Below are 26045 nucleotides of genomic sequence, written 5' to 3' on the forward strand. Positions count from 1 at the left end.
CCGCTGCAGGGCTCTTTTTAATTAAACAGAGACCCCTCTCTCTCTCTCTCTCTCTCTCTCTCTCACGCACACACACACACACACCGTAATCACATCATATCAGTGTTGATGTCATTCTCTGGGGAATCGTTCTGACGTGTGTATCGCAATGTGCATTACACAGATTAAAAGATTAGCCACATTTTATAAGGGCGTATTTAACACTTACTGCTATTTGCGAGGAGATTTTGGATTCTGCCTCCGACACACTGTGGACTTTATGTTCACCGTTCAATCTGTTGAAATCAGAAGGCTGCTGGGAGGCTGATCTATTGCCCTTGCTCTTCCTGTTCCCAGGGCCCTGGTGGACGATGTTTAAGAGGTGGAGCGTGCTCTCGTGCTCACGGTCCGAGGTTTCCGCCTGGCCGCGCTGATAGCGGTTCTCGCAGGTGGAGTGATGCCGTCGGCACAGCTCGATACGGGCGCGGAGGCGCTCCACTATAGCGCTGTGCAGCTGAGGAACGGCGGATCCTCTTGATGTGGCGACTGGTGTGATTGATCCTCCCATCCCAACACCCAACATGGGCGCAAAGCCACTTGGGGTCGCCTGGGTCGGAGCTGCCTCTCCCATGACCTTTAGTTGCCTCTTAAAAGTTTAAAAGATTGACTCTGTGCCTCCTTTGAGGCAACGTTACAAACAAAGATACCGCTATCGGTCTGTTTCGAGAGCGTTAAAGGGCATCTTTGTAAACGTTACACTTACGCGTACATTTTAATGTGTCGAAATAAATTAAGTTGCAAGAACGTTTTTAGTACATTTATGCCAACTGTAGTAAAGGTGAATGGTAATGTTGCCAAAATGTACGTTGTAAGAACGTTTTAGTAAAGTGCCAATGGTTATTAGTAAAAACACGTTTTGGGAGCGTAAAAGAACGTGAGTATCGAATTGAGAAAACGGGACATTCTGACGTTCTTACAACCAAAATGTAACGTCTGGCAAACGTTTAGAATGTAATGTAATCTACAGCAGACAATCTTAATGTTAGATTCGCGCAACTTCGAAAGTTTTGCTTCTTCAATGAGATCTTGAGTGTCCAAAAGTGTACGATCCGAATCTGTTTTCAGGATGCTCGCGGTGAAATTTTAAGAGTGCCAGGCAATTGTATCGCAACATTGCGTAACTGCACTCTATTCACATTGGTTTCTTCAGCTTTCCATGTTGCGTTTAACTCCGTGCAAGGTGTTTCAAATCCACAGTCTGTTAAAACAAGAGTAATGCACGTAGAAACAAATCGTAATCGCGCTAGCGCACTCAGTTTTGTCTCACGCTAAACAAGACGCGCAAATCGCGAATACTATCATAACGTTTCCTATCAACTGCGCGGCAATACACGCAATTATAATCCTTGTTCTTCGAGATATACATTTCGCAAACTTCCAGAGAGTTCAAACAGTACACTGGCACTTTCCATCCTCGTCATTTCCAGCGCTGACCTGGCGTTGATCTCCAGATAAACTAAACGAGCAGGAGTTGCAGTTCCTGTGGACTGCCGTTGTATCCGTGCAGTGGATTGTCAGCAGTCCGAGCGCGTACGGGGGTATGTCCGGAGAGGCTGGGTTACCGCAGCCCGACTACAGACTCTCAATTGTGTGGCATTTTACGATTGGTAATGAGCTGTCGTTTTGCGGACTCTAGTGGTAACAACCGTGAACTGCTTAAAAGCGACCCCTGCTGCATGGGGATCTGATGAATACCCTGTCAAATGGCCGTTTTAGCAAACAAGTAAATGAAACAAGAATGAAATTAATTCATGAACAGAAAACAAAAGCCTATTCTCAATATTAACCAAACGACGCAATAAACGTCCATTTACTGTTTATAAGGTCGTGTTTAAGTTTAGGTGTTTTTGGGTTGTAGGAGGAATGTAGACTAGGGTAGTGCAGAATATGGCATTCATATGTGCTTTATGCATACTACTATACGACCAATATGCACGTTAATAATCAAGTAGTTCATGATGAATTAGTGTAGCATACCTTAATATAAAGTGTAACCTAATTTTGTATAATAATGTTACGTACACAATTTTAAATTGTACTGTTTCCGTAGCAGTTTATGACTTGTTCACCCAATAGCTTAAACAGTAATGGTATTATAAGTAATGATAGTTAAATGAATTTTCAAGTTAATTAAAAGTTTATTTTAAATGAAATGGAAACTGACTTAAAAATCAAGTTCTTAAAGAAATAAAACAAAATGAGGTTGAAACTCTGTGAAATTACTTTGATAAGTTAAAGGGATTTAAAAAAATGTGCTACCATGACTTACTGTGCAAATCATTTTTTAGAAGTAGTGAACTCTTCTTTGCTGTGTTACATGCTGTGTGAAGTTTCTCTTAATGTCTCTCGCTGCCACTCATTGCTACAGTGTGACAATAGAATGCCAGACTGTAAAAACTGTTATTTACATTTACATTTAGGCATTTGGATTTACATTGCTTTTTCCTATACATTTTACATAGGTATTTGCAATCCCCTGGGATCGAACCCACAACCTTGCGTTGTTAACGCAATGCTCTTACCACTAAGTTACAGGAAAGATTTATATTTATTTATATTTAAATAAATATTGCACGCACATAGTTCAGATGAAATCCTCAGTCTGATATCACCTGAAGAGACAGAATCGAGATTTTTAAATCCAGTCTAAATTCATGCTTTGCAGATGGGGCCTTAATTTGATCTCTTTGTGAAAACTGACTACCTTTTTTAAGTAAGTAGTGCCATCTGATGGCAGCAAAATGTTCCATTTAGACTATTACAGTACCGTGCAGGTTTACTGTAGTTTTAAGATTTCATGTTTACTGAAATGTGGTTAATAGGTTAATTATCAGAATACTGTAAATAACCCAGACTGAAAAAAGGAAATGGGCAGGTCGTTGAATTTGCAAATATGAAATTGTTTTTTCTTACAAAATGAATTTATGTAAAGCATGACTATAATTTACGCTTTACTCATTCGTCGGTATGGAATAGGTATTATTGTTTTCTTTTGGGGTTTTCTTGGTCTTTTTCAGATCCAACACAAAACATTTTAACCTTGAATAAGCCATGTAAGTATTACAATCACAGTACGCTATCCACATAGGCCTATTACTATTAGATTATATTAAGTATATTTTACTTACTAATTTCTTTTCATTAAATCTAACAAGGTACAGAATCATTTTTTTACGGTTCAGTTGATCAAGAACAGTAGCCTACTCACTGTATATTTTGTCACTGTTGGACAAAAACCTTGTATGTTCAAAACTGTTACTTTTCAGGAACACTGACAGACATAAAGGTGACCAATCATTGATTTATGACAAAAATTAAGAAATATGTAGAAATGTTTTTTTGTAGATTTTGTTGATCTAGCTTACATTCGCTATCTACAACAAAACATATTAAAACAAGCTATCTATATCTCTTTCTCATTTAGTAATAGATTTCAAGCTCAATGAAAGCTTAACAAAACATTTAAATATTGATAGTTATCTTTCAGAATATATTAAATATTGTCTGTGGTTAAAAAACATGCATATATCAAAGGTTTTGTGTCACCCATTTGTGTAAAATTGATGTATAAATACAAAAACTATTTTGTTTATAAAATAAGAAAGGAGAAATATAATTTCACCCTGGATTCTTTATCCCCTTGGAAGGTTCTATCTTAAATTTTTGTCAAAACTGAGTTATTCACATATTCCTATTTTGTGACATTTTTTAGGCCTATATGATATAATGTTTTTTCTTTGTTTTGTACATTTTGAAGCTTTGTCAAATGTAATGCAAAATTTACATTTACATTTATGCATTTGACGAATGCATTTATCCAAAGCGACTTACATTGCATTATCATATACATTTATACATAGGTATGTGCAATCCCCTGTGATTGAACCCACACCCTTGTTGTTAATGCAATGCTCTTACCACTGAGCTACAGAAATTGAATCTCAAAATCTAAAAACTCCTCAGTATCCAGATAGAACCTTATAATTCCAAGGAGGCTAATTATTTGTGGAAATCAAAAACAAGATATTTGAAAAGAATACCAGGAATATTAAATGATGAATAGATTTATTTAAAAGATAAAGCAAAGAAACACCATTATGGAAATAACATAAGAAATAAAAACATGCCATTTTAGAACCATGTTGTGCATTAGAAGGGTAGTTTTACCCTTTTTTCAAAAAGTAAGAAAGGAAAATATGGATTTGTGTTGATCAAAAACAAGTTAATTGAGAAATACATACATTATAATTTTTTTGGAGGGGATAGAAAAGTAAAAACTCAGTTTGTTCTTTTTAGACCAATGCTGTGCATTAGAGGGTTAAATATATTTAATCTCTGTCAGGTGTGTTTACTTACTAGTACTGACTTAAGCTAAATGTATTAAGGAGTTTTGTGTTTTATAGGTTCAGTGAATATACAGATCTGGAAAGGAGTGATGGTTACTGAAGAACACATTTTTTCCCGTGTCTTCTTTCCCAGGCAGCAATGTTATCGGCATGCCTTTGTTTCATTTTCTTGAGTTCTGCAGCATTGATAGCCTCAATCTCTTTGTATCTTTTCTTGATTTCCTCCATCCTCTGTCTGCATTCCTCCATATCCTTATATTGCTGAAGCAGAAGCATATTTTTATTTGTGTCCTTCACCTCTTCAGGTATATTGGGCACATCAATGTTTTCTTTTTCTTTCTTTGTGTCAGTCTTGTCTTCTGAGTTCATCTCGAGTCTTTCTTGGTTAAAAGAGTCGGAATCTTTGCTGATCTGATCAGTTACTCTATGTGCTATTCCTTCTGTCTTATCTTCGTCAATCGCTTTATTTTCATGTGCTCTCCTTTCATTCTTTTCCCTTTGTTTTCTTTTCAGTTTTTTGAGTGATCCAAAACCACTCCATTTGTTTTGTTTCTTTTTGTGTTGGTCTGTTTCTCCTCCTGTTGCTCCTTGTGGTGTTTCAGGTTCTCTTTCTTTGTCTAAATCTGTTTTAGAATATTCATCAACATTCCCTTTTATCTCAGATGGGGCTTCAGAAATAAGTTCATATTGCATTTGTTCAGGATTTGCTGTTGCTCTCTCTTCTCTGTTTCTTCCATCATGAAGATTCCTCCACTGTTTCTCCATGAGCAGAATATCTCTAACTTTCCGTTTTGCTTTTTCCTCCTCTAGCTTGTCTTTAATTTTTTGAATTTCAGACTCATGTTTAGCTTTAATGGCCTCCATCTCTTGTTTGATCTCTGACTCTTTCTCTTTTTTCAGCTGAATGAGTCTGAGAGCTTTCTCGGCCTCCTGAAACATTTTGTTATTGTAGAAACTTGCATCATTTTTCCATAACATCATATCAATCTTCTTCAATAAACCGAAGACCTGATTGGTGTCTTTATCTTTATTATTAAACACATGATATCTTCCTCCACACTCATCGATGAGCTTCTTGACTTGTGGATCACCTTCCTGGACGTAGTTTTCAATGCTTTCATCTCCAAGGTTGTCTCCTCGTGTGAATAACACTAAAGTGAAGCTGTGGGCTTTCTTTCCAAATGTCATCTGAATGAGTTGAAGAGTTTCTCTCTCTTCTTGTGTGAATGGGCCGACAGCAATGACTAGCAGAAACACATGAGGTCCAGGAGCAGAAAGCTCAGTACATCTCATGATCTCCTGTTGGATCTCTTCATTGCCCAGGGTTGTATCGAAAAGTCCCGGTGTGTCCACCACAGTCACTGTTCGTCCAAAGATTTCTCCTTTTTCTCTCTGGCATCGCTTTGTCACAGAAAACATTCTGGCTCGTGACTGAAACACTTTTTGTCCCAGAATAGTATTTCCTGTTGCACTTTTACCCACTCCAGTTTTTCCAGTCAACACAATCCTGATACCGTCTGGGCTTTTTTCCATGCATGCAGTAGCTGTAAATTACAAACACAAATTTTACTAATGATTTTTGACAATTTCAAGATCAGGTCAATGAACTAAAAAAATATAGCCTGTGAAAAACTAAAATAATATATTTTAGGTCACATGTTTATGTAAAGGCACACTCTAGAAATGGGGCTTTGTAAAAAAAATAAACATTTAACAATGACGAAGTCATGAAGATGTTAAATAATGTGTTTTTTCATTCTTAAGCTTTTATTGTTATTGTGTTTATTTTTTACTGCTTAATCTTTTATCTATCCATTCATCCATCCCTCCATTTTCTTCCGCTTATCCTGGGCCGGGTCGCGGGGGCAGCAGTTTAAGCAGGGATGCCAAGACTTCCCTCTCCCTAGACACTTCCTCCAGCTCTTCGGGGGGGACACCGAGGCGTTCCCAGGCTAGCCGGGAGACATAGTCCCTCCCGGTGGGACATGCCCGGAACACCCTCCCGGGAAGACGTCCAGGGGGCATCCAGAAAAGATGCCCAAGCCACCTCAGCTGACCCCTCTCGATGTGGAGGAGCAGCGGCTCTACACTGAGCTCCTCCAGAGTGACTGAGCTTCTCACCCTATCTCTAAGGGATCGCCCAGCCACCCTGCGGAGAAAGCTCATTTCGGCCGCCTGTATCAGGGATCTTGTCCTTTCGGTCATGACCCACAGCTCATGATCATAGGTGAGAGTAGGAACGTAGATTGACCGGTAAATCGGTTGCGGCTCAGCTCCTTCTTCACCACGACAGACCGGTACAGCGACCTCATTACTGCAGAAGCTGCACCGATCCGTCTGTCAATCTCCCGTTCCATCCTTCCCTCACTCGTGAACAAGACCCCCAGATACTTGAACTCCTCCACTTGAGGCAGGGACTCTCCACCCACCTGAAGTGGGCAAGCCACCCTTTTCCGACTGAGAACCATGGCCTCAGATTTGGAGGTGCTGATTCTCATCCCAGCCGATTCACACTCGGCTGCAAACTGTCCCAGTGCATGCTGAAGGTCCTGGTCTGATGGGGTCAGCAAGACGACGACATCCGCAAAGAGCAGAGATGAAATTGTTTGGTCCCCAAATCCAATGCCCTCCGGTCCCTGGCTGCGCCTAGAAATTCTGTCCATAAAAATTATGAACAGAACCGGCGACAAAGGGCAGCCCTGCCGGAGTCCAACATGCACCGTGAACAAGTCTGACTTACTGCCGACAATGCGAACCAAGCTCCTGCTCCGGTTGTACAGGGACCGGATAGCCCTTAGCAAAGGGTCCTGAATCCCATACTCCCATAGCACCCTGCACAAGATGCCGCGAGGGACACAGTCGAATGCCTTCTCCAAATCCACAAAACACATGTGGATTGGTTGGGCAAACTCCCATGAACCTTCCAGCACCCCGGAGAGGGTATAGAGCTGGTCCTGTGTTCCACGACAGGGACGAAAGCCACACTGTTCCTCCTGAATCCAAGGTTCTACCATCGGCCAGATTCTCCTCTCCAGTACCCTGGCATAGACTTTCCCGGGGAGGCACTGTCCCCGGCCGCCATATGGTGCTGCAGAGGCGTGTCAGCCAAGACAGCCCCACAACATCCAGAGACTTGAGGTACTCAGGGCGGATCTCATCCACCCCCGGAGCACTGCCACCGAGGAGATCTTGACTACCTCGGTGACTTCAGCTCGGGTGATGGACGAGTCCGCCTCCGAGCCCTCAGCCTCTGCTTCCTCAATGGAAGACGTGACAGCGGGATTGAGGAGATCCTCGAAGTATTCCTTCCAAGATATCCCCGGTCGAGGTCAACAGCTGCCCCCCTCCACTGTAAACAGCGTTGGTAGGGCACTGCTTCCCCCTCCTGAGGCATACGTTTGGGTCTGCCAAGTCTGTCCAGCTTCCTCCCCCGCCATCGGATCCAACTCACCACCAGGTGGTGACCCCTGCCTTCGACTGCCACTCGATCCACTGAGCACCGGCCCCTTACGGTCCCTCCTGCAGGTGGTGGGTCCACGGGAGGGTGGCCCCACGTCGCTCCTTCAGGCTGAGCCCGGCCGGACCCCATGGGGGGGCCCGACCACCAGGCACTCGCATACGAGCCACAACCCCGGGCCTGGCTCCAGGGTGGGGCCCCGGCTGCGCCATGACGGGCGACGTCACGGTCCTCCAATTTATAGTCGTCATAAGGGTTTTTGAACCCTTATGTCTTTTATTAATTTATATTTAATTGTCTTTAATTCATTGTTTTTCATGCCCTTCTACCTTGTCTTTTTCAAGAGGAATGGATAAAATAAGAATTTATTTGCACTAAAGTACAGATGGAAATCTTAAAATCAGATTTTTTGAAAACAGCTTTTCTTTTCTTTTAGTAATGTTTAACATGTGGTGATCAAAACTAAACAAAACAACATTGACAAGACTGACCTCTAGAGCTTAAATAAGACATAATATCAATAACATCACATTAAAAATCAAGTTGTATTAGACATATTAAGACGATAAATACATATTACATACATCTAGTAAGTACATAACTTACTAGAATTTACCATTTTTTTAATCTTTAGTGTATAGTGTGTAAACCAATGTTCTGAAGGACTTGCAGTGTGCATAAATGAAGCCATAGGGTGTTATGGTATAGGTGTAGATTATTTTATGTGATAAAACTACCAGACAAATAATTTTTATTTATCAATATAAAACCAAAACGACTTTAAAAAACATCCACTGTGCTGCTCACGCTGAATTGAGGTCCTTCTTCTCGGCACAGGATGGTGTCCACAGCCTCTAGTGCATCAGATAGGACTCATGAGACACCCCTCATGAGATACCTTCATCTGATTGAATTTTAAAGGCAGCATATATATATCCTTCAATGCGCACAATACTGTGTGCGCATGCAAGGCAGGAGAAAATTAAGTGGCGGTAGAGAAGCCATTTGGAGTGCAGTTTGTATGAATTTTAATATAATTTTCACTTTCAATAACATTTGATTGCCAGGGGCAGACAAACCCATTAGGCAAAGGTAGGCAATGGCCTGGGGCCCCTAGCTACCAAGGGGCCTCCAAAAGGAAGGGGTGGACTTACCAATAAGCCATGAAAGGTCATAAACCACAAAAACATACAGAGAGATGGCACACTTTGTATATAGTAATACCAAATGAATGAAAAACGATGTTTTTCATTTGGTAATTCATTATTATTCTTTCCAAATTAGTGAGTATCTGTGTTTATTAAGCTTAGTTAACCTGTCACCTTGACTGGGGGTAAAACGTTGTGTGATTTACGGAGGAACAAAAGTAAGGGTTGCATAGTTGACGCATACATGGATTTGCCAGGGGCCCACAAATCACAAAATTCGCCCCTGTTGATTGCATTACAAGTGAGACAGGATTTTAGTTTTTTATGTGACTGGTGTTTTCAAAGACGCTCCCTGATTATAATTCTAATAGAATTACACTATACAAGGGCAGTGCTAACAATCAGTTCGGTCTCATCAGTCTATATAATGTCATGCCTGTTTACCTGCCTGTGTCTTTTAATTACAGCAGGCAGATGATTGAGGTTCTTACCTGGCGGTTTTCTAGTGGTTCTATTACATAAGACCAGACCGCTACAAGATGAGTGCGCCAGACCCTTTCCAGGAGATAGTGGACGCACTCAAGAGGGCTTTGACACTTGCACCCGTGAGGTCTCCGGATGGTGCACTGGAGGTTCATCAGTAAGTGCTCAGATTTATTTGTTACGACAAGGAAATCTGCCTGTAAATAACTATTCCATCAAGTTTTATATATGGGCAGCAGCCAGATGATGGAATGAGCCACCGCTACTTACCACCTACCGCCACAGATTAATCCGGTGCTACAACTCCACTTATAGCGCAGGGATGATTCCATTGTTCTGGAAATAGTCAATACAACTCGCAGAGCAGCTGTAAATTAGGAAAACTAAGTTACTTAGGACTTGTGATGCTCCTTCTGTCTTCCAAAACTTTAAGCACAATGTTCTCAGAGATTTCCTCCATAGATTCGTACTTGTATATATTGACAACATCCTCATTTACCCCTGATACCCAGTCCTCCAGCGACTTGAGAATACCAGTTTGAAATTTCTGAAAGCTGAGAAATGCTGCTTCCACCAAACTTCCTTTTAATTCCACCAACCGACCTGTTGAAAGGCAAGACAAAATCCCTGTCCTGGTCCCCCTCGGCCACCGACGGATTCAACCTGCTCAAGAATATTTTTTTCTCAGGACCACACTTGCATCATCCAGATCCCTCTCTGCCCTTTGTCGTGTAAGTAGATGCCTTATCAACCAGAGCAGGAACAGTGGACGCGAAAGATGAGCGCAAATGTTGAAACCTTCCTTCTACATGTGTTTAGATAGAGAAACGGTGGGAAAGTAGCACAGCGGGATGGAGAATCACGTTGTCTATATGAATGGCCGGGCCGGTCACTGTAGCTCACAGCAGCTCACAGCAGGCAGATATGCTGTGCAGTTATCAACGAGTAATGAAAACAGGTCTCCGCACAACAAAATGTGCACTCAAACAAATTCTCCCAAATATATTTTGAGGATGCTCAGGTTAAATATAGGGGGCATATGCGATTTAAATAGTAGCAATTTTGAGACAAGCACTCCATCATGCCAATTGCGTGAGGATATTGTGTTCTCGGGAGACCTCGTGCCACGAGATCTTGGCGCACCCCTAGCCATGTTCTATTCACCTTTCCACTTCCAAATGTATCGCCCTTGTTCCAAGAACTCCCATGCTGACGCTCTGTCAGAATGTCGAATGGACAGATGGAACATAAAATCCAAGAAATTTGAAGATTTCTGAGTACCTTCTGCCATGACCACCAAGAGCCCTGTAAACAGTACATCTTGGGCTGAGTACGCCCAAATGTCCCTGCGCCAGCCTGCCACTGGGCTTCCACCCTTCCAGTGCATGCTTGATTACCAACCACCCCTGTTCCCCTAGTCAGGGGAACCGTCTGAGATACCCGCCATCGATCACTGGTTCCAGGAAAGCGAGAGGGTCTGGGACTTCGAACCATCAACTCCAGAGAGCCATACGGCGTCAGAAGATCTATGGCGATCTTCTCAAAGTGCCTACCAGTTATCGTATTCATCCAGCTTTTCACAGCTTTTCTTTACTTAAACCACATCATTCACCACCCTCTGATCTCACCACAGAACATGGTCCATTGGATGAACCCCCTCCTCCTTCCCTGGAACTGGAACGATCTCCAATTACTGTGGTGGTCATCTGAAATATCTGGTCGACTGCGAGGGATAGGGCCCTGAAGAGCACTATTTGGTCCACAGAGATGACATCCTGGATCCAGAGCTCCTGACAGTGTTCCACTTGAGTCACCCCAGTCAACCTGCCCCACGGTGCAGATCACCGCGATGGCGGGCGTTTGGTCCTCAGGAGCAGACCGTGGGGGGGAATACTGTTACGGATTTACCAGGCTCTCACTCCACTCCCTCACTACGCTCACCCTCACCAGAATTCTAATCACAGTCGCTTGCATCTCTTCATTTCGTTACATGTGGATCAGAAGGGTTGCCAGAAAAGAGACTATGGGTGTGCATTTGAAAACTGGGTGTGCCACATTTATTAACAGATTAAAGTGCAAAAAACTAAAGTCCGCATATAACGTTACAGTATACACTGGGCTGATGTGTAAAACTTAACTCGCCACATATCCATAAAAATCTATATACGTTTTATATTTATATAAATGATTAAATATAACTATTCATAACATTCAACAAAAACAATGCCATAACACATAAACAGTACCTATGATTATACCTCAAAGAAGGAGACGGCATGGCCTGACCTTGAATTATTCAATTATGTCATCTGGGTCCAGTGTTTCTGTGAGCTCTCGTTCAAACGAAACATTAGGCCTTATGTCCGGCTGTCCATGAAGCCGGGTTTTTTGCTAAAGAAATTAAGCAGGGACCTCTGTGACATATTGCTAGCAAGCAACGTTCAGTCAAGGACTCTATGCGCGGCAAACATCTCCCAGGGTGCTAGGGTGGGGTCACGTGAGTCAGTGCCTGTTTGCGGAATGCGGATTGGTTGACAGTTCAGATGTTTTTTTTTACCAAAATAATTAAAGTGAACAAATATTGCAAGTAAACAACAATAGCACAAGTATTTTTTTTTATAAAAACCCTTTCACACGCAAGTTAAACATTTTCAGAATGACTCCCTGGTGTGAGTTTTTTTTACTCCTTATCATGTGACGCAGAACACCAGCAGCTGTATAAATGATGTATTGCTTTTACGTAATTTTTCTTTTTTATTCAAAATATTCACAAACTTGTTAACTATGATATGACATATCTGGTATGCCGATTGTCAAATATGTGTATATGGATCTGTTATTTTGTTTAAACTCTTTTATAATAATCGCATTAGTTGTGCTTACAGTTATAAGGGGGCGCTGTCATATTTGTTTTGCATTTACAGCATGTGAATTTAAATGTATGAAGCCTAAAATAAACATAAACTAACACTCACTTTGACACGGGAAACAGGAACAAGGTAAGATCACGGTATACAGGAACAGAGCACAAGTACAAGCAATGAACCGCACAAGACAATGAAACAAGAGGACTCTTAAAGGGAGACAATGACAGGATAATTAATAGGGGACAGGTGAAACAGATGAAACACTAAGGGGAAGCTAATGACACGAAATGGCGGGAAACACAGACGAGACTCGGGGAGAGTATGGAAGCCCAAAAGGTCCAAAATCTCTCTCCCCACATGAAACAGGGAATTCTGTTTTGGTTCTGCCTCAAGACCAAGAATTAGCCAGACAAGATAGGCAGAACCGTGACAGAACCCCCGCCTTAAGGAGCGACATCCTGACGCTCCTCAAGGAGACTCACAGGACAAGACAGACTGAGACATAGACAAGACTAAACAAAACATGGAAAACAAAATCAGTGGCAGACAGGCAAGAATCAATAGGGGATTAGGGTGACTTAATAAAAATAACAAACAGGGGAGGGGGGGTGGGGGCAAACAAGAAGACATGGGAAGTCCAAGGGGGGGATGGCTGGGTGGGAAAGTTCCAGCCCTTGGGGACGCGCCAGGGCGCGGAGCCCCAGGAAGCTTGACAGGGGTAGTCCTGGGGGGAACCGTCCTAGTCCCCTGCAGGACTGGAGGGCTGGACCACGGCTGGAATGCCGGGCTGGACCAGGGTCTGAAGATCAGCCTGACAGGGTTGGACGGCGGCTGGGCAGCCGGACTTGACGGCGGCTGGGCAGCCGGACTTGACGGCGGCTGGGCAGCCGGACTTGACGGCGGCTGGGCAGCCGGACTTGACGGCGGCTGGGCAGCCGGACTTGACGGCGGCTGGGCAGCCGGACTTGACGGCGGCTGGGCAGCGCTCTCTGACGGCGGCTGGGCAGCGCTCTCTGACGGCGGCTGGGCAGCGCTCTCTGACGGCGGCTGGGCAGCGCTCTCTGACGGCGGCTGGGCAGCGCTCTCTGACGGCGGCTGGGCAGCGCTCTCTGACGGCGGCTGGGCAGCGCTCTCTGACGGCGGCTGGGCAGCGCTCTCTGACGGCGGCTGGGCAGCGCTCTCTGACGGCGGCCGGGCAGCGCTCTCTGACGGCGGCCGGGCAGCGCTCTCTGACGGCGGCCGGGCGGCCGGACTTGACAACGGGCTTGGTTCCGGCTCCTGGAACGGGCTAGGTTCCGGCTCCTGGAACGGGCTAGGTTCCGGCTCCTGGAACGGGCTTAGTTCCGGCTCCTGGAACGGGCTTAGTTCCGGCTCCTGGAACGGGCTTGGTTCCGGCTCCTGGAACGGGCTTGGTTCCGGCTCCTGGAACGGGCCTGGTTCCGGCTCCTGGAAGGAATCCGCGGCCGGAACGGCCGCTCGGACAGTCGCCTCCCCACGGCGCCCCCCCAAAAAATATTTGGGACTGGGTAGCACCGGACTGGGTAGCACCGGACTGGGTAGCACCGGACTGGGTAGCACCGGACTGGGTAGCACCGGACTGGGTAGCACCGGACTGGGTAGCACCGGACTGGGTAGCACCGGACTGGGTAGCACCGGACTGGGTAGCACCGGACTGGGTAGCACCGGACTGGGTAGCACCGGACTGGGTAGCACCGGACTGGGTAGCACCGGACTGGGTAGCACCGGACTGGGTAGCACCGGACTGGGTAGCACCGGACTGGGTAGCACCGGACTGGGTAGCTCCGGACTGGGTAGCTCCGGACTGGGTAGCTCCGGACTGGGTAGCTCCGGACTGGGTAGCTCCGGACTGGGTAGCTCCGGACTGGGTAGCTCCGGACTGGGTAGCTCCGGACTGGGTAGCTCCGGACTGGGTAGCTCCGGACTGGGTAGCTCCGGACTGGGTAGCTCCGGACTGGGTAGCTCCGGACTGGGTAGCTCCGGACTGGGTAGCTCCGGACTGGGTAGCTCCGGACTGGGTAGCTCCGGACTGGGTAGTTTCTTTCTCCTCCGCCGGCCAGTGGGACTGGCCGACGGTAGAGTGGCCGCAGGAGGTGCTGCGGATGAGGGTGCCGAGCTCCCCAGGGTAAGGGCGGCCAGGGCGCGGTCCTCCGGGACGGTAGCCACGGGGGTGGACACCCAGTCTGGCACTAATGGCCAGGGATCATCCCGGTTGACCACATACCTGATCATGTCGCCCATCCACAGGGAGCTCAACATCCTCATCTCAGACCGCCGGAGAGGCTCGGTGAGGCAGCAGTTAAAAATAACCTTGAGCTCTGCCTCACCGAACTCAGTCTCCCTAGCTGCAGCCAGGAACTCCCGAGCGAACTGCCTGATCCCGCGATCCCCCTGCTTAAAACCCAACAGGAGTCGGGCCTGGTGGGACCGCAAGGAACCGTCCGCGGTTGCCTGCTGGGTTCTGTTGTGGCGGTTCATTCTGTCATGAGTCTTCTCGATAGGCATGGCAGAGAACCCAAGTGCAGGCAGAGGCAAGGCGGATGAAGACTTGACAAATATATTTATTAACAATAAACACTAAACTAAACAAACAAGCAAAACAAAACCCACGATGGGGGAAAACAATACAGGGATAAATATACTTTGACAAAAAACAAGGACGCTGACTTACTAAACTAAAACTAAGAAAACAAGCACTTGGAACAGAACACTAAACTAACACTCACTTTGACACGGGAAACAGGAACAAGGTAAGATCACGGTATACAGGAACAGAGCACAAGTACAAGCAATGAACCGCACAAGACAATGAAACAAGAGGACTCTTAAAGGGAGACAATGACAGGATAATTAATAGGGGAGAGGTGAAACAGATGAAACACTAAGGGGAAGCTAATGACACGAAATGGCGGGAAACACAGACGAGACTCGGGGAGAGTATGGAAGCCCAAAAGGTCCAAAATCTCTCTCCCCACATGAAACAGGGAATTCTGTTTTGGTTCTGCCTCAAGACCAAGAATTAGCCAGACAAGATAGGCAGAACCGTGACAGAAAGCACTGCATAGTTGTGATATGTGAGAGGATTGAGTAACGTTAAGTCTGTCTGTAGCTCAGTGCTGGTCAAAGCACCGAATGTTCTAATCATACCCGTGTGATCGTATACGCGCCAAAAGGGTTAACTTAAGACTTAAAAAAATCTGCATTTATTTTTAGGTGTGCCAGCTGCCACTTAGGGCTGTACCGGCACACCCTGGAGTTCCTGTCTCTGTTAGTCTAGTCTAATTAGAATTCCATGGTAAATGTTATCTTTAGTCTTGTTAGGTGTAGTTAGTCCTTTCCCCTATTCTCATGTCTTGTTATACCCTTATTCTTGTTTAACACCCTCGTGGGTTTTTGTTTTGTCTTTGGTTTATCATTTGTTAAAGTCTTTTTAACCCCTTACCCGCTGTCTGCGCCTTGGTCCTTGGTCCGTGTCTCACTCATCATGACAATGAGTGTGTAGTGGCCGATTTTAGTCTCGTTACAGAGAAGTTATAATATCGTAGGATACATTATACTCTGCTGTTTAAATGTAACTAATTATGTTTGATTTAAAATTATAAAGTTCCATCCCTCCATTTTCTTCCGCTTATCCTGGGCCGGGTCGCGGGGCAGCAGTCTAAGCAGGGAAGCCCAGACTTCCCTCTCTCTAGACACTTCCTCCAGCTCTTCAGGGGGGACACCGAGGCGTTCCCAGGCCAGCCGGGAGACATAGTCCCTCCAGTGTCTCCTAGGTCTTCCCCGGGGTCTCCTCCCGGTGGGACATGCCCGGAACACCTTCCCGGGAATACGTCCAGGGGGCACCCGGAAAAGATGCCCGAGCCACCTCAGCTGACCCCTCTCGATGTGGAGGAGTAGCGGCTCTACACTGAGCTCCCCCCGAGCTCCACCCTATCTCTAAGGGATCGCTCCTCACCCTGCGGAGAAAGCTCATTTCGGCCGCCTGTATCCGGGATCTTGTCCTTTCGGTCATGACCCACAGCTCATGATCATAGGTGAGAGTAGGAACGTAGATTGACCGGTAAATCGAGAGCTTCGCCTTGCGGCTCAGCTCCGTTTTCACCACAACAGACCGGTACAGCGACCACATTACTGCAGAAGCTGCACCGATCCGTCTGTCAATCTTCCTTTCCATCTTTCTCTCACTCGTGAACAAGACCCCCAGATACTTGAACTCCTCCACTTGAGGCAAGGACTCTCCACCCACCTGAAGTGGGCAAGCCACCCTTTTCCGACTGAGAACCAGAAATAATAAAGTTGTTTTACCTAACAAGACAAGCGTAGGAAACTAATTTCCAGGTGTTTAAAGCACTGCTAGTAATACGTTTAGAAAACAGGGCAGTGCTATCATACATTAACACATGTTTTAATTCTGTTTATTTCTTATATCATTCTGCTCAGAAATGACACTCATAGGAAAGATCACAGGAAATTTGAGGTTGGGTCAATACTGCCTAAATTTTTATGTTTATATAAACTGTTCTTTTCACACATCCACCCCAATGGGTAAGAGTGTAAAGTGCTTCTGGAATTAACAGAATTTAAAGTAAATACTCACAATTTGATCGCTCCAACTTTCTGGGTTTTGACTCAAGCCGTGCTGTTGTGGACTCTATGTAGATGAAATTATTACATTATTTATTTACCAGGCAGGTAGCTTTATTCATACATGATTAGAAATATTTATTTTAGATTAGGAATTCAAGAACTCAACCATTTTAAGGTGACAGAACATTTAAAGAGCTACAATACAGTTAAAAAGGATGAAAAAGTTAACACATTTTGGAAAAGGAGAATAGTAGCCTATAGCGTGTTAAATGTTTGTGTGTATACTCACGGTCACAGAGGAGATTATTCTTGGAGACGGGCCGTAAATTAACTGTATAAACTGTATAAGAGTTGAGCATTTAACAATCATAAAATTACAGTAATTGTAAAGTAATGAATACAGTGTAATAGAATAACTTGTTTAATGTTTGCAAATTTACATATTATAGTGCATGCAATTGGTAAGGAAGAAGGTGGCTAATTTCTATTATATTGTACAATCTCATAAGGTTAAGGCTGTGGGCTATATTGTTGCATTTTAATAAAAATGTTATACATTGTTGTACATTTTTGAATACATCATGAGAATCCATATGAATTATCCACCTTTTAAAACACTTATGAATTTCAATGAGATCAGGCTGGATATGTTTAATACAAATATTAGGAATAGAAATTGTGATGACTTATAAAACCATAAAATTGGAATACATTGTATCGCAACATTATAAAAAAATGTTTTTAATGGATTGTACTTTTCGGAAGTTGTAAATGTTTAATGCTTCTTAGTCACTGGTGCAGGCTACTGAAAAATAGCTAATATTATAAATTTACTACTCACCATCTGTATATGTACGTCCACCTTTAAATAAGAACGTAAACATTTGTTTTATCTACCCAATTGTTTTCCATCATTAATGGCTGTTTATCTGAAATTGTATCAACAATATATGTTTCAATTAAATGTTTATGTTTACCCAGAGACTGATTGGTTGATGTTTGGTTAACTGTGTTTTTTTCTCCAGTTGGTCTTGTTTCCTTTTCCTCGGGAATCTTTAAGTAATGACCTCCATTTTCCTCCACCATATTCTCGATGCTCTCTAGAAGTTTCTCCACCTGTGTTTGATTTCCTTTTTTCTTTAGATGATGCTTTGGCCATTTACAGGTGTGTGACAGAGACTCTTCTGCCATTTCATCATTGTCTGTTGAGTCAATAACACTCACATACTCCAAATCGTCTTCATGCATGAATACGACAATCACAAACTCTGATGCACCTGCACCAAAAATGATGTTAATGAGCTTGAGAGTGTCTCTCTCGTGATATGTAAATGTGCCGGGCTTGAGAACCAGAAGAAGTGCATGAGGACCAGGATACACCATGTGAAAACATCTTCTCATGTCATGTTCGTCAGAAAACAAAGCCAGATCATTCAGATTAGGAGTGTTGATGACCATCAGACGTCTATTAAACACTCTACCAGAGTATCTTTCTGCTTGTGATTCTGAGAAGACCTCCTGTCCCAGGATGATGTTTCCACAGGAAGCTTTGGCATCTGTGTGTGATCCCAACAGCACTATTCTCTTCTCTTCTCTGCTCACTGGAATAACACAAACTTGATATTGTCATAAAGGTGGTTTAAATTTTAGGCTATAGGTATGAGGAAATTATTAAAGCCTTTTACTCCCATTGTACTAACTATCAGCACAGCTGTGGTCTTAAGAAGGCTAAAAGGAGCCATTTGGGAAAAAGACAGGCTTCAATAAACCACTACCGTGCATCATTTTTTCCCATATGATTTTGTGAGATTAATGCTTCAAAGGTGTAAATGGTTTTATTAGATGGATGCAGTGAAACATGGCATAGACTGAAACGTCTTATTGCTTTTTAAGAAAAGTACTTTGAATTTTTTAATAAACAGTCAAAGCCTGTCACCGATCTAAAATTCTGCTATACCTCTTGTTGGGAGTATAAATACTCTTTAAAACATTAGAAACATAGATCATTAGAACAAAGGATTATAAAATCGTATAATAATTTATACATAATGTATTTCATGTAACCTCAGTTCCCTGATGGAGGGAACGAGACATTGTGTCGAGAACGACAGATGGGGTTCGCCCTTGAGAACGTCTTGTTTACGTATGTAACCTCAGTTCCCTGATGGAGGGAACGAGACGTTGTGTCGAGAACGACAGATGGGGTTCACCCTTGAGAACCAATCAACTCTGACTACTATAGAAAAGGCCAATGAAATTTGCATGCCGGTCTCCGCCTCCGGATGTCCGGTATAAAAGGAAGCCAGCGTGCAGCATTCATTTAACTCTTGTTCTGAAGAGGCTGAGAGCCTCTCACGACTGCAGCAGAATACGATACGTGTTTGTGGCATAAGGGACACAACGTCTCGTTCCCTCCATCAGGGGCGTCGTGACGTTGTGTCGAGAACGACAGATGGGGTTACCTATGGAAAACGCCACAACGCTGTATCGCGTCACAATCTCTAGCAAAGCAACGGTAACAGGCCTGGGCGTGTCAGCTCGAAGCTTTCACGAAACTGTAATCCAGCTAGAGCTATCTGTGACATTCACGACCCAGTGCGCCAGCCTCTGCTTGGAGACAGCATTCCCCTTCTGCTGTCCTCCAACACAGACAAGGAGATGGTCAGAGCTACTGAAGCTCTGCGTGCGGTCCAGGACACAACACGGATGGGATTGGGTTTTCCTCCCCGATGGGGAGCACCTGCAAGTCCACCACTTGGTCCCGAGAGGGAGAAGTGGGAACTTTGGGCACGTATCCGGGCCTGGGTCTTAAGATAACGTGAGAGTTGCCAGGGCCGAATTTAAGGCAATCCGGGGACACGGAGAATGCTTGGAGGTCCCCTACCCTCTTGAAGGAAGCCTGCGCCATCAGGAGGGCCGTCTTACTCGTCAGGTGAGGAAGATCGGAACCTCCAAAGGGCCCAGAGAGGCCCCCCAGGACCCACGTTAGGGTCCCAAGAGGGTATGGAGTGGAGATGAGGCGGATTCCACCCTCTCGTGCCCCTTAGGAACCTGGTGACCAGGTCGTGCTACCCTAGAAACTTTCCATCAACTGAGTCGTGATGAGTGGCGATAGCAACTACATACACATTCAGTGTGGAGGGGAGATGTTGGTCTCCAGTCTCTAAGGAAAGACAACACGATCTCGATCGAGTATCTCAGTGGGTCTTCTCGGTGAGAGAGACACCAGGACGAGAAGAGGCCCCATCAAGAGGCTTATAACCACCTAGAAGATGGAGCCCTAGCCTGGGTGATGGTCTCCGCCATAGAGGGGGAGTGGCCATCTCAGGATCTTCTCGTCCCATCTAGAGAACAGACATGGAGGTTCCAGAGGTCTGATCTGAGCTGTCCAGAGCATCAACTCTGAAGCCAGGTGCGGTTAGACCAGTGCGTTGTAACCAATAACACTTGGTGCTCCTCTTCCCTGATCTTGCACAGTGTCTGTGCAAGGAGGCTCCTGGGGGGTGGAAGGTGTGTTTCCGCCCGCCCCGCGGTCAGCTGTGCGCAAGGGCATCCGTGTCGAGGGGGGCCTAGGACAGGGAGTACCAAAGCGGATATTGGGTGTGTTGCGGGAGGCGAACAGGTTTACCTGGCCTAACAGCATCCAAATAAGCTGGACTGCGGGGGTGGAGTCGCCACTTTCCACGAGGCGTATACTGATGAGAAAGCGCGTTGGCTGTCTGGTTCAGTTTGCCCGGGATGTGTGTGGCCCGCAGGGAGCGGATCAACTGTTGAAATCCACAGGAGGAGGCGTTGAGCAAATCATGTTAGCCGCCGTGAGCGTACGCCACCCTGACGATTAATGTACGCCATAGCTGTAGTGCTGTCCTTGGACCAGCACGTGCTTGTCCCGCACGAGAGGCCACAGCCTCCTCAGTGCAAGTAGTACAGCCCACAACTCTTGGCAATTGATATACAAGCGCAGGTGGGGGTTCCTCCAACGCCGCGCTACTGCTTGCCCATTACACACTGCACCCCACTCCTGCAGGGAGGCGTCCGTCGTCACCACAACGTGCCTCGTAACCTGCCCAAGGGGGTCCCTCGCTCTGAGAAAAGTCATGGAAGACCAAGGGGTTAGGGTGCGTCGGCCATGCGCCTGCTGCCGGTGTGCCACGCTGTCCTCGGAACTCGACTCTGTAGCCAGTGTTGAAGAGGTCTCATGTGAATCAAGCCGAGGGGTATTACCCCCGCCGAGGACGCCATGTGTTCCAGGAGCCTCTGAAATTGTTTCATTGGGACCGCTGGCTGCCTGAAGTGGACCACTACCATGGACATCGCCCAACCCGTGCTACCACCTTGGTCGCCCGTGGAGCGCTGTCAGTGGCAGCACGGAGATCCTGCATTATACCCGGGTCAGCCTTACCCTCATGGAGCTCTCTCAACGCCTTGGCCTGGCGGACCTGCAGGATGGCCATGGTGTAGAGAGGAGGAAGCCTGGCCCGCAGCAGCGCAAGCCTTCGACACCAGAGATGCCGAAGTCCTAAACGTTTTGGACGGTAGGCGAGGCCGATTCCCCCAGGTCGCAGCCGCACGTTCCACCCGGGGGATCTCGACGTAGCCTTTGGCTGCCCCACCATCGAGGGAAGTGAGGGAGCCGGAGCTGGTTTGACTGGAGCGGGTCGTGAGTGGAGTGCTCCAAGTTTTACAAGTTTTACATGCACCTCCTGGAAAAATGTGGCACCCGGGGGGCCGCGGTTTGCACCGCGCTCCTATCTCAGGAACCACGTATCCCCGGGTTAGCATGGCTGACATCACTTCTGATTCCTCCTGAGCTCGACTCCCCTGGGGGAGATCCGGATGGCATGCCACAGCCGGTTGGGGAACGTTCAGAAGAGCGAATCGGGGGCGATCGGCCCGTGAGCACTTGGCTGGCGGGTTTACGTTCACAGAGGTCCCCACATCACTAACGCTGCTAATACAGGCGGAATTCGGGGCAGTAGCCACCGATGTCATTCCCCGGGTAGCAGACGAAATGGTGGCTTGTTCCCGTAGGAAGACAGCCACCCGTGACAGCAACTTCTGAATGACAATCTGCCCGAACGCTGCTTCAGCGTGCTGGACCCCCAGACATCTAACGCAGCGATGGTGTCCGTCCCCCTCCTCGATGAGTGTGCCGCATCCAAGAGAACAGCGGGACATGCCGCACTGGACAATGCTCAGTCCTGAAAAGGACCTTTTTTAGAAAAAATCTCTAACCCCTCCGGACCCGGCGAGACGCCCAGGGGAAGGTCGCTGAAGGTAGGGACGATCCGCTGCTCTACTTCGTAGATCCGGCAATGTAGAAGAAGAATTTGTTGGGGGGAGGTGCTTTCATAGGCACACGTCCTACCTGCTGGAGGTCCTACATTCTGTCATGCATGATGCGGGCTCTTACCGGTTATATGTGGAGGTTGTAAAATCTTACGAAGGCGTTGGGGGTAGCCAGAGAGCCACCCTGAGCCAGTGCCCACGAGGAGGCTATACCCCACAGGCGATCTTGGGATTGGTATGCTGTTGTGACGGTGTCCACAATCCAGTGTGCTACTCGCTGTTTGGAAACAGCCCTCCCCTTCTGCTGACCCCAAAAACAAAAAAGAGCTGATTGGAGCTCATGAAGCTCTGCGTGTGGTCAAAGTAGAGGAACATTGCGCGCACTGAACACAACGGATGGGATTGGGTCTTCCTCCCTGGTGTGGAGCGCCTGCAATTTCATGACCTGGTCCCAAAAGGGAGTTGTGGGAACTTAAATCACGTATCCAGCCCCTCCACGCTCTCCAGGGTACTCGACTCTGTAGCCAATGTTGGAGCAGTCTCATGTGCATCACCCCAGGGGTATCACTCCTATCGAGGATGCCATGCCCAGGAGCCTCTGAAATTGAGTTAGGGGGTCCGCTGGCTGCTTGAAATGTTTCAGGCAGTTCAACACTGACTGAGCGTGTTCTGTGGTCAGGCGCACTGTCATGGAGACAGAGTTGAGTTCAGCTTCTACCTAAACTCGTTCCGGAAGGTGGGAGCTGCAAGGAATCGTCGGAGTCAGATGCCAGTAAGTCACCCCCGATGCTGCTAGAGACATCTCATGATCATCACGCACCGTTTCTGTTACATGGGTGAGGAACAAGACGGTGGGACCGTCTCTTGGGGAACAGTCAGATGACGAGGTGCGAACGGTCCGCAAGCCAGTGCCTGATGGATTTAACTTGAGTATTCCTCACATCACCCTCGCTGCCCGCCATAGCGGACAGCAGGGCCGTAGCCACTGCTGTCATGGAACGGGAAGCAGATGAGGTGGAGTCCTGTGGGAACACAGCCACCCGTGACACGACGTCTGAATTGTGAACCGCCCGCAGTGCAGGCCGAACTTATGCACAACTGCTGCCCCAGCGTGATGGACACCCAGCACTTGAGGCAGCCATCGTGTCTGTCCCCCCTCCTCGATGAGTGTATCACATGAGAACAGCAGGACATGCCACGCTGGAGAAATTTGCTCTTTTCGTTAAAAAACTCTTAACACTTCTGGAAATGCCAAGACACCCAGGGGAAGTCGCCGCAGGAATGGACAGTCCGCTGCATCACATCGTAAGAATCCATCGGTAATTCGGCGTAGAGTTTGAAGTCATAAAGACGATCATGTGTAAAGGCTCCGAAGAAAAAAAGGTTAATGAATGCAGCATTCGTCAATTTCATTGACCTTTTCTAAACTAGTCGAAGTTGATAGGTTCTTAAGGGCGAACCCCGTCTGTTGGTTCGACACAACGTCGAGAGACCGACAGAAAGGGAACCATTCTTATGATAAAAAAATGAAACATTTAACATACAAGAATTTCTAAAAGGAGAAACATTGGTTTTAAGATTGCATAACAACATAGAAGTTCTACATTTTTTAAAATGTCAAACTCACACTCAGATCATCTGTTACAAATAATAAAAAAACAGATAGAAATTGCAGTTCACTGTACAATAAAATACAAAATGTATGGTTATTGAACAAATAAAAGTAAGTGCTTAATAGTATAACTAGTATAATATGATTGACAAATATTTTGAATTCACTGATGTAATTGAAGTGTCATGGTTTCACCTCTCCTGGTCAGGTATTTCTTGGTTTAGAGGTGGAATCATACAGAATCCTTTTTTTCATGTGGGGAGAGATGTTTTTTGACCTTGTGGTCTTCCATACTCTCCACAAGTCGCGTCATCGTTCCTACCCTCCTGTTTCCTAGTTTGTGTTAATTAGCTTTCCTTGATTGTTTATCCCCTGCACCTGTTCCCTCTTGGTTCCTCTCCCTTTAAAACATCCTCGTGTTCATTGTCCTGTGCTGGTTCATTGTGTATGTTCATGAAACTCTCACCTTGCCTTGTATGCTCGTGCTCGTGCTCGTGCTCGTGCTCGTGCTCGTGCTCGTACTCGTACTCGTACTCGTTCCCGTCCCATTGATGTTAGCTGTTTCATGCCCGTTCTTGTACCTTGCCTTGTTCCTGTTTTCCCTGTGTCTAAGTAAGTGTTAGTTTGGTGTTTGTATCAAGTGTTTGTTTTATAGTTTAGTAAGTAGCGCCCTTGTTAGAGTTTATTATTTATCTAGTCTTGTTTTCCCCCTCGTGGGTTTTGTTTTGCCTGTTTGTCTTAGTCTTGTTATTACCGGCCGTCATCTGTCTGCCTGCAATTGGGTTCGTCCACACAAACCGTGACATGAAGTGCTTTTACTTTAAAGAATGAATAAAGAGATATGAACAGACTCACCAGGTTGTGTGGCTGCTTTACTCGAGATGTCCATCTTCACAGATTTGAGACTTTTCACAGTGTGTCACTTCAGGAAGTGTTGTATTACCGTAAGAGGGAATGTTAAAAGTTTTTTTCGTTTTGAAAAATACGCAGAAACCAGTTGGACTAGTTAGAGTACATACTAGCCTTATGCAACAGCTTTGTGAAATCTCCATCCTGATTTTGGTGTCAGATAAGATGGTTTAAATATTTCGAAGTGTTTCTAGAAAATGATCCAACTCTGCAGAGTTTTGCTCCAACCAGATCCCACACACCTGCCTTGAAATGTGCAGTAATCCTTAAAACCAAGATTTGCTAGTTTAGGTGTATTTGAACAGTAATGGTGCTAATACCAGTTCTAACAACGCTCAGCTTACTTGTACATCATATATGTTGTAAACGATAATAAATGTTACACTGAAGGAAAAAAAATCAATGATAAAAATTTGTGTTTCTTCTAGATTTTTTAAGTTTATAATATGACATATGCTTAAATAATTGAGATAACTGTACTTGATTTATTCATGGAATATTGATTAGCTTTAAAGTACTAGAAAATATCTTGTGTAATAATGTAGCCATAATTTTTAATTTTATCCATAATTTTTAAGTTAAATATCCGCTTCATTTTTTACAGTTTACTGGAGGGCTGGGGATTTAGGAGTTTGGCCCTGGAGAGTTATGCTCTGTATAGTGTAGCTCCAACCCTAATCACTTTTTGTAAAAAAAACACGCATGATGAGCTCTCCCATTACCAGTAGCACAAAAATGGGGTATGCAGTATATGCGGTGCATAGGGGCGCAGCACAAGAGGGGGCGCCATTATGTTTAAATATTATTGATTATGTCCAAGTGGATAAATATAGATTATCATTTAATCTCTGTAAATCTTTAAATTTAAGTCAGGCCCGTGTTCTTCATAACACGAGCCGATGCGTCTTCTGCAAACAGTGCGCAGCACAGAGCACCGGAGAGATTGAATATGGACAGTGAAATAGCAAAATGATTGAGAGGATGAAAGAGACATGAGGTCTAAAGAATGTTTGTTAATAAAAATGTAGTTCAATGTAAGTGAGTTTGTCATTGTTTTACTTTAATAATGTGTTTTCATCAAATGTGAACCACAAACTAAAAATCTTTTAAAGCAAGGGTAAAATCCAAAGATTTTTTTATTTACAGTATACAATGTCTGTTACCCGTCTTTATTCATTTTTTCAATAAAAGTTGAATTCTAAAGAATTCTAAAAAAAATTTAAAATGGGATATTTTATTGATTTTTATTCATTATTAATGGTTCACAAACAAAGCATTCTTTTTAAAGCG

General features: G+C 45.3%; 2 protein-coding genes across 2 annotated transcripts in view; both read right to left on the reverse strand.

Moving 5' to 3' along the window:
- The window catches only part of zmp:0000001236 (mastermind-like protein 2), a 51655-nt gene extending 50066 nt beyond the window's left edge, over nt 1-1589 (reverse strand). The window contains exon 1 of the mRNA XM_056757312.1: nt 209-1589. Within this exon, the coding sequence (XP_056613290.1) occupies nt 209-610 (402 nt within the window). The 5' untranslated portion in view covers nt 611-1589. The remainder of the gene's footprint in view (nt 1-208) is intronic.
- Nucleotides 1590-4195: 2606 nt separating this feature from the next.
- LOC130428868 (GTPase IMAP family member 8-like) lies at nt 4196-24786 on the reverse strand. Its single transcript, XM_056757155.1, has 6 exons — nt 24702-24786; nt 17923-18546; nt 17787-17807; nt 17235-17285; nt 16956-17009; nt 4196-5929 (listed from the first exon to the last, which is right to left on the reverse strand). Exons 1-6 carry the CDS (start codon nt 24733-24735, stop codon nt 4479-4481), a joined length of 2235 nt encoding a protein of 744 aa, XP_056613133.1. The 5' UTR covers nt 24736-24786; the 3' UTR covers nt 4196-4478.
- Nucleotides 24787-26045: the final 1259 nt, after the last annotated feature.

Source organism: Triplophysa dalaica, chromosome 9, assembly GCF_015846415.1.
Source record: "Triplophysa dalaica isolate WHDGS20190420 chromosome 9, ASM1584641v1, whole genome shotgun sequence".
Taxonomy (NCBI): domain Eukaryota; kingdom Metazoa; phylum Chordata; class Actinopteri; order Cypriniformes; family Nemacheilidae; genus Triplophysa; species Triplophysa dalaica.